At 29.9% G+C, this 10090-nt stretch overlaps 1 protein-coding gene across 1 annotated transcript in view; it reads left to right on the top strand.

Annotated features, from left to right (window-relative positions):
• The window catches only part of LOC108754576 (mitochondrial folate transporter/carrier), a 16897-nt gene extending 7182 nt beyond the window's left edge, over positions 1-9715 (top strand). Inside the window, exons 2-6 of the mRNA XM_018497001.1 lie at positions 3232-3385; positions 3844-4096; positions 4202-4315; positions 6060-6205; positions 9306-9715. Of these exons, the coding sequence (XP_018352503.1) occupies positions 3232-3385; positions 3844-4096; positions 4202-4315; positions 6060-6205; positions 9306-9480 (842 nt within the window). The 3' untranslated portion in view covers positions 9481-9715. The remainder of the gene's footprint in view (positions 1-3231; positions 3386-3843; positions 4097-4201; positions 4316-6059; positions 6206-9305) is intronic.
• Positions 9716-10090: the final 375 nt, after the last annotated feature.

The raw sequence follows: 10090 nt of genomic DNA, 5'->3' as shown, positions 1-10090 counted from the left end.
TAATATATATAAAATTAAAAGATTATTTTTTTGAGCAAATGTATGTTTATGTTTACGAATGATCTTTCTGTATTTTGAAGAATTTATTCTTTTGTCTGAATTATCTAGTAATTAAAACTTTGGAATTTGTCCAACGTTAAAATCCGATTTCACAATTATAAAATTAGTTTTAATCTCGGTTCACAAATTGGTCTTTTATCTTTTTCTAAATAAATAATTTTTAGAAAAGATAATTCTAAGAATTAGAAAAAGATAAAAGTTAAATCAAGATTATAGGTAATTTTACACACACACACACGCACACGCACACGCACACGCACACACACACACACACACACACACACACACACACACACACATTGGTGAACTGTAACATCTTATCTTTATTATAATTCTCATTAGTTGTTGTTCGATCATAAGTAAGCTTTATTACATGAATTTGCAAAAAATGAAAATAGTTTTGTTAATAGGACTTGAAGTTACTGAAAATTCTCGTTTAGTGTTAGCCGTTGTTTTCATCTGCAGTTACTATATGTCGAACTGAATAAATTACTGTTTTGAATAACAATTCCAGGTATTCGATGCAAATACAATTACAGCTATTTATTCAACTTCCTTATTTGAAAAGGTATAATTAACTTCCGTATACAAGTTTATATCGGATCAATAAATGACATTTCAGGTTCAGCTGTTTTAAACTTTAAAGATCTTGCTGATAAATTCTTGTCAATTGGTTATTTTGAATTGGCGAAATTAACAATAAGTGAAGGAAACTGAGCAGGAAAGTTCCTCATGATTATAAAGATTTTTTTCAATGAATTCGCCACAGTTGGACAAAGATGGAAATATACGCGTTGAGCATAAATACTTTTCTAGGTAGAAGCGAATAGGAATTATTGCAAGAAATGGATACATCACACAGGTGTGTATGCGCGTGCGTGTGTGTCGTATTTTAAACGGAATATTTATTGGCCGTCCACCAAGCACCAAGCCACGAGAATTCCACGAGTTGCGTCAGTGACACGTGACGTTCGTTATTGAATCGTCACGTAGTCGACTGAATCGTCGAAAGTACTTGAAAGTCGCTTCGAAATTTTGTGTCTACGAATTTATAAGCGTATATAATTGTTAAATATAAATTTTGCAGATCAATATTCTTTTTGCAAATGTATACAAGTTTCAAAATATGTATATAAATACTAATTCATAAATCTAGACTACAATAGAACAATTCCTTCAAATTCTATAGCTTGTAATGTATAATTAATGAAGACTCGTAAAATCATTGAATATTATTTGTGCATTTGAGTATTACAAGTATATTTAATTTATTATAGTTTGAGATAACTAAGAAAATGAGTATTTAGAAAAAAAATAATGTAAAAGAAAAGTAATATAATATAAATATATATATAATATAAAATAATATAATTCCCCTTCTCTGTTTCTCTATCATAAGATGTAGAATTGATTGGCTCTTTTTATACAAGGTATTTGGAAAATAATGATAAATTTTTCACATAGGGGCAGAATGAACTAAACTGAGAAGAAAAGTCCTTTACCATTTTACGATTTTAGCAATAGTTAATAAGATATTGCTAAAAATTGTCGAAAATTGGTCTTCAATTTTTTACTCAAATACTATAAACTTTACAAAAAAACTGCAAGAGACAAAAATTGTTTATTTTTTTTCATAGAGCCCCAAGAATTTTTTAAGAATTTTTTAATACCGTATTTTTTCATGTTGATAAAAATGAGAAAATGTAGTACTAAAAGATTGATAAAAAATTCTGAAAAAATTTGTAGAGTTCTATGAGAAGGAAATAAACAATTTTCATTTCTTGCAATTTTTCTGTAAAGTTGATAGTATACTAAGTAAAAAATTATTGAAGACCAATTTTCGGTAATTTTTAGCAATTAATATCTTATTAACTATTACTAAAATCGTAAAATGATAAAGGGGACTTTTCTTCTCACTTTCTTTCTCCATTTTACCCCTATGCGAAAGATTTATCATTACTTTCCAAACACCCTATATAAAGCAAAAGTTATACGTATAAATGTGAAAGCGAAACATTTTTCGCGCTTCACCTACTTGAATAATAGACTTCTTATTTCTTTGGTTCTGATTGCATTAGTTTCACATGAATTCCATTTCAAAATTATTATAGTTGTTAAAAAAAATTTAATTAATTTAACATTGAGGATTGACGAATTATGAAAAAGATAGTTCTTGTGGCTTTAAGTAATCTCTAAATTTTTATTGAGGAAAAATTGATTTTAAATTAAAACAGAAATTTGTGGAGAAAATCTTATGAGCTCGTTTGGTCAGTCAGAAGTATATCGATATAAAATCGCAATGAAGAGAGATAGCCTTTGTAGCTGTGTAAAATCACAGTCATCCACAAAAGCGAAAGTAAATTGTAAGGCAAGTTCGGAAAGAAACGAAATACAATCATTATCTGTATATATTTCATTTCTCTTTGATCTGCCAATCTGATATTGTCAGGTGATATTATTTTATCTATTATTTTTCATTAACTTAGCATAAGATGCTCTTGACATAAATATTTAATGATTTGATATAAAATTATTTATTTTATATCTAATCTGTTTATTTCTGTTTTGATCTTCGAAAGGAATAATATGTTTATGGAAGTAATATATTTATGTTTTTACATTCTATTTTACATCTTAAAAATTATAAATATTTAATTTTATATTAGCGTTTTCTTTTATTATGTTTTTTTTTATTATTGATTACATAAAATGTATAGAATTAAATTTTAAATAAATATCCAATTTGTTACTACGTGTATTTTTGAGACGAATATACATATTTGAGAAGAAAATTTCTCAGTAAGAGAGTAAGAAGTATCAAAGTGATAACGCTGCCTTTTCGCAACGAGACGTGATATGAAAACTAACTTTACAATGTTTACAGCGATAAAGAGTGTCTATATGTACATACACATGTAATGGGATATGTAAATGAACGTTCAAGCATAAAAATGATGGTTTCTAACACGAGACGATGCGTTATCAGCAATAATTTCATAGCGAGGGCAGGCAAGACACGAAGAAAACACTATAATTATAAATAATAATTATGGCACAGAAATTTGTTTCAATAAAACATTATGTGTTTTGATAATATCGTACGATATTTTTACAAGAATGTAAAACGAATCCAAACTGCTGAGATTGAATTTTGTTATCTTCTGATTATAGTGAATGATGGTCAAACAACTGCGGCACCGCGATATCACGGTCTCAGAAATGCCATCGCTCAGATCATTAAAACCGAGGGTGTGCGTGGACTCTACAGGGGTGTAACACCAAATGTTCTAGGATCGGGCAGTTCGTGGGGTTTCTACTTTTTCTTGTAAGTAGTGATCATTGATTGCTAGTATTCTAGATTGGTCTTGAAGTAATTAATCTCTGCCGGCAATATTTTAAACACAGTTGATTTTTTGATCGTGAATTCTGGTAGATAAATTTAAATCTGTAAATAATAAGTATAAAGTACAATCTAACTTTTATGATAAGTAAAAATTTGTTGGAGATATACTTTTCACAGATATATATGTAAAAATTTTTTCAAATTTTTATACCGTCCGAAGCAATGTAAAAATTTTCACTAAGCTTTTAGGACCCACATTACGGATGAAAATTTTACATTAGCGATGGAGGATTAAATAATTAGGCCAATGTGAAAAATTAATCTTGTAATTGCAATAAAAATCTCAATTCGAAATCCTTCAATAGTGTTATTTATGTACTGTAGTCTTTCGAAAAATTTTCTTTATATGTATCCTTAAATATTTACGGATTGATTTGCAGCTACAATACGATAAAAACTTCGATCCAAGGTGGCAATTCGAAGAAACCTCTCGGACCATCCATGCATATGTTTGCTGCCGCTGATGCCGGAGTGCTTACATTGCTCATGACCAACCCGATCTGGGTGGTAAAGACACGGCTGTGCTTACAATATGCTGATGATGTGAAAATGGCGGACTCCAAGAAATATCGTGGCATGGTTGATGCTTTAAAGAAGATTTACAAGACGGAGGGTATTAGAGGCTTATATAAGGCAAGTAAATTTTCCTCATCAAACTTTTGAATTGTAACTGTATTCTAAATAAAATAAGAATTATTTGCGGTTTACGTATAAAGAAAATATTCTGTATTATTGCAGGGTTTAGTTCCTGGATTGTTTGGTGTTTCACACGGTGCAATACAATTCATGGCGTACGAAGAGATGAAGAATAAATACTATAACTACCTGAATGTACCCATCGACACGAAATTGGTAAATTTACTATATTTTTATTGAGATTTTTATGATTGAGAAAAAGTAGACTAAAATAAATCTAACTGCGCGTATTAATTCTTAATTAGCGACGTTTTTTTTTATTTGTATTTTTTTGCATCAAGAGTATGTATATTATTGAAAATATAGGTAATTATAATGGACTCTCGAGATTAACAAAAAATTAATTTCAATAGACAGGCAAATGAGAGTACTGCGCAGTTAAAGGTGCGCTATAAAACTATATATATTATATGTATTATATATATTAACTATAATTTTTAAATACATAATAATATTATATTATTTATATACATAATAATATTCGGACATTTCGACTAGATTCTAGTTTTTTTCCAACGAATTAATAACATACTTTAAACGTGCTTATTTTAGACATAAATTTCTCGCAATATTTCCTTTTCAATTACATCATAATGAACTGTTGTATTAATTTAAATTTATGTTAAACAATATGTTTAGAGTTAAATTAAGTCACTTGGACTATATTAACGATAACATTTTTTAAACTAAAATTGAGTATAGCTCATTATGATGCAATTGAAGAAGAAATATTGTGAGAAATTTATGTTTAAAACTAGTGTTTAAGTATGTTATTAATTCATTGAAAATGATTGGAATCCAGTCGAAACGTCCGAATATTATTATGTATATAATTAAATTATACATTGAAAAAAAATTTGTGCAACTAATTAAACACATTTAGTTGTTTGCAGATTTGGTTAATTCAATAAATTTTTAATCGAATTTAATCGTAATCTGCTTAACATTGAATAGTTTGTTAAGCAGACTACGGTTGAATTCGATTAAATAAAATTTTTTGAATTAACCAAATTTGCAAACAACTAAATGTGTTCAGTTGAATAAATTTTTTTTCAGTGTAGAATGTATATAGTTTTATAGCGCATCTTTAACCACGTAATTTATTCTCATTTGTCTGTGTCTATTGAAATTAATTTTTTATTATTAAAAATACATAAAAAATACATAAGAAATTAAATGCCTATAACGTTTGAAGTTGGATCTTCAATGCTTAAATAATTCAATCTTGAATTACTACGTATACTATATATCTCTTTAGTTCTGTTGCTCGTGTCCGAGCGTGGTGACTTCTCTCATATGCTTGTGATACGCACGCTGGTTGTACACAATTCATATGGGACCTATAGTTTAACGTCGATTCCGAACAACGAAGTTTTTGTTTAGAGAAGTGTTCTTGGCAAGGATACTCTCGGTGGGTTGCCGTTTCCTTTCGAAAGGAGAATGAGTATATCAATATTTTTATTTTACTGAGAATCGAACTGTGCGCCGAATTGTTTTTTTTAGACTATAAACGCAATTCAACTACTTTAGTAATCGCGAATTAAATTGACAAGCAATTTTAATAATTTGATGCTCAATTAGGCATTATAAAGATGTTAATATGTTGAAAAACTGTTAATAAATTTATTGCGGAAAAAAAAAATATATATATATGCATATAATATATATAGTAATTCAAGATTGAATTATTTAAGCATTGAAAATCTTCGATTGTTATAGACATTTAATTTCTAGTATTGATTGTGTTCTCACATATGCGGTCTAAAAAATAAAGATTCTTAATATTGTTTACATAAAAAGTATTTTAATTTCTAATTGAATTTTTTTAATAAATGCTTATAAATAAAATAATATTTAAAAAATAATAAAAATGAGAAATATTTCTATTATATGATTGTAGAGTACAACCGAATACATCGTTTTCGCGGCGATGTCGAAGCTGATCGCTGCAGCGTCGACATACCCTTATCAAGTAGTGAGAGCACGACTTCAGGATCATCATCACGATTATCGGGGTACCTGGCATTGCATTCAATGCACATGGAGGTCAGAAGGGATTAAGGGTTTCTATAAAGGCTTATCACCATACCTTTTACATGTTACACCAAACATATGTCTGATTATTCTTATTTACGAGCATTTTACTAACGGTAGTTAATTTACATTGATACCTTATTGTTGCAAAAGTAAGAAAACTTTTTAGGCAATTTTTTTTTAATCTTATTTATCTAATGCGTATATCTCCCGATTTACTAAAACTTATGATGAAAGGCATTCATTTTTGAGTTTTGATACGCAGAATACGTGTATGATCTTTGAACGATGTGAGGTCATAGTACTCAATTTTTTTTCTTTAAATATAGATGAATGTTATGCATTACGTATCATTCAAATAGATTACAGTACCGAATTATTTTTGCTTTTTATATAAGAAAGCTTTTTACGAAATTATTTTTATCTGAAGTATTTTTGGAAAATTCGGAGGATGGTTGAAATGATTATTAGCAATTTTTATCCTATCCTGTTGTAGATGATATGTAGGTAATATTTAGGTAATTTTTTTTCTGATATTCATAAAGTGAATGCAGATATTTTCTATTATTTGTATTTCTATTAATTTATATTAGGTTTCATACAGAAGAAATCACTCTCTCTCTTGATGTGGGAAAATCATTGATTTTATTATTGCCGTTTTAACTTCTCACATAAATTATAATGCGACGATTAAAAACTGAGAAATAGATCTTGAAATGGCAATAGTTTGTGGCGCACGTATAGTACGCAGCATGTATGTGTTTTATTTATTCAACCACTCATCCTGTCTTATCCAAGTACACTGAGAGACTGCGATAATGTAAAATGAATAACATTATTTCTCGACGCGACGAATGTGTTTAATTTATATTGGAATTTGTGGTTAGTTGACGTATGTAAGGATAGTTTTGTTATAACGAAAATGTATTTTAAATGAAATATCTTCTCATTATACAAAGTACACCATCACAAATGAACGTATGAATATGATCATCTTTTCTTTGCTGAGGTGTATAGGTATCTGAGTGTCAACTAAACTGGATTTAGTTGAACAAACCTAGATAGATGTGCTTGGTTGCGCGTATGGTGATGCGAAAGGAAACGCGCGCGCGAGGAGAGTAATACGTCTTATACTATTCTCTTATAGTATAAGATACTTAATGCTCTATTCGAATACAAGAGCTGTAAGAAAAAATACATCCGATTCCCGTCGATAGACGGTGTAATTTTGGATAGTTAAATTAATAACCAAATATTTACATAACTATACGAATAACACACACGATATGCTTATTATCTGTGTAACTTTCGAACAATTTTTGACGCATAATGTGTATGAACCACATGTGTAATTTCCGTGTCTTCGCTTAACAAGTTTCAGTGCGGACTAAACATCGCTTAATTTAGCGATTTATCTTTTTAAGTTTTAAGGCTCCTGAGTAGTTGCCGCGGCCATGTTGGAATCGTGACATCAGAAGCGAGGAATGACGTTAATTTATTGTGTCATTTGTAAGTAAAGACAATTTGAACAAATCTAAATTACGAGATCGCTTTAAAACATTTGTAAAAATCGACGAAAACTGCCCTTTCTTCCCTTGACAGTCTGTAAATGGTCGTAAAAGGCACGTAAAGTGAGCCTATACTCGAGCAGAAACACTGGTCTGACAGCTGTTGAAACGAGTGAAAAATACGCTTTTTCATATAAAATCAGATAGTTTTCGTCGATAAGTACGAGATAAGTTACAATTAAGCAAATAATAATGGAACACAAATTTCGTTGTCAAAACGTCATTTTTCCACGCCTATAAGTTTAGCTATTTATCATGACGAGGCGCTGTAACACACACACGAATACGAGCCTATGTACATATGCTCGTTTTCGGCGCGCCGAGAGCACATATATGTACCTGGGTTTGTGCTTGTGTGTATGACTACCGGTTTCGCCAGACCACCGTCTGATTCTGTGTCGCTACCGTCAACACAGAGTAGTGTTCCTATTACAGGAACACTAACGCAGAGTTCTTGGCTGAGTACTCAGGAGCCTTAAGAAATAGAGTAAATTCGCTACATTTTACTTTCTCCCTTTTTTTTATTTTATGAAGCGACTCTATTCCTCTGTAGCCAATACTTACCTCATTTTAAGTGGAGTCTATAGAGTCCGTAATAGATCAATTTTGCAAGGATCGTAGAGTCTGGCACTCGGAACATATGATCGATAGCAATAAGTTTTCTCACTGCAATCTGTAAATAGTAGGACAAATTTATTTATATTCATTTTCTTTAGCCGTTAATCTAGCTCGAATCTTTCTTTGGAGAAAAGAGAGTCATGGGAACGAAAGCGAAGAAGTATACTTAAAACAATATTGTGACGATATTAATAAACACACGCACACATATCGAAAAGTGTTTGTTATTAAATTAATTATTAATTATTTTAGATTATTCAACTTATGTTATTCAATTTTTACCTAATTTGATATCTTCTTGTTTCTAATATTTACTAATTAATACCTTATTTACAGCGCAAAGGACAGAAGAATGTCATCATTGTTTAATTATGAATTAACTAATTTAGATATATATTTTCAGATATATTTTGCATTAAAATTTTTATCGTCTTATGTTTAGAATAAATAGCATGTAGAAAGGTATTGTGATTGAATAATTATCGAGTATGTTGTGATTTGTTTATTAAGCCACCAGCAGTACGATTTTTGAACGTATTACATATGGATATGTCGGATATACATATATTGTGTCTGAATTAATTAAATTCGAATTTTTAATTAAAGAATGAAATAAGAAGAAAAATTCGATTTTACTGCTTCGAATTTGTACGCGTTTAATCGTTTGTTTGTTTAAATCACAGATTTTATGATTGATATTGATAGAAAATAGATATTACTTCTAATGATTCTAATGATTGATAATTTAAAACTCTTAAAGCGAAAAGAGAGTTATAATGTTTCTCAATTGAATTTTTATAGTAAATTTGATGTAGCGTCAAGAATCGTACGCGGGTTAAATTTAATAACGTTTTAAAATTCTTCGCGTTTTTAATCTATTATAAAGCAAAGTAAAACAAAGGCGTATTGCTGGTGGTTCGTTACAGGTATGAGAGTTGGAATGGCTTTTACAAGGGTTTAAGCGTTAACCTCGCCAGAGTGACCCCGGCTACAGTTATCACGTTTGTGGTCTACGAAAATATGCGTCATTATCTGCAATCCAGGCGTGCCACCGCGGAACAAGTGATCGCTGTACCTGTGATTAGCAAACTGAAGGAGTAAGGTAAAACCAGGGAATCTCTCGGAGCTTTACTAAAATACACCGGTGTAATCCGGAGCTGTTCGGAGTCGTATGAATGCATATAGTCGTTTGACAACATGTGGACCGAAATCAGTGATTACTATTTAAACGACGAATTCTATTGTCAAGAAAAGACTCGAGATACAAGTCTCAGAAAATAATGATTTAAATTTCTCGCTAATATCCAAAGAGACTGAAATTTATTTACGAAAGGTTGCAAGCATTAGAAATAATAATTTTAAAAAAGCTCATTACTTGTTTATTTAATATTTTTATCGGAAAGGATAATACTGCTCATAACAATTTTAAATCTTGTATAAATAATTTTTAAATATCTTTCTGAATGCTACATTTTATTTTGTATTTATAATAATTATTTAAAATCTTATATTAGTTTTCTGTAAGAATATCCTGACAGAAAAACTTTAATAGATTAGAAGATTTCTAATGTTATAGTGGCCTGAGTAAATCATTCTCGGATTAAAACAAGAATTGTAAGTAATTAGTAAAGGAAAGTACAAATGATAGTTTTCGAGTGCTTGTTTGAAACGTATCAATACGTATAATAGGGATTTTTCGCATTGATTGCAT

This window comes from Trachymyrmex septentrionalis, unplaced genomic scaffold (assembly GCF_001594115.1).
Source record: "Trachymyrmex septentrionalis isolate Tsep2-gDNA-1 unplaced genomic scaffold, Tsep1.0 scaffold8, whole genome shotgun sequence".
Lineage (NCBI taxonomy): Eukaryota > Metazoa > Arthropoda > Insecta > Hymenoptera > Formicidae > Trachymyrmex > Trachymyrmex septentrionalis.
This window is presented reverse-complemented; position numbering and strand designations above follow the sequence as displayed.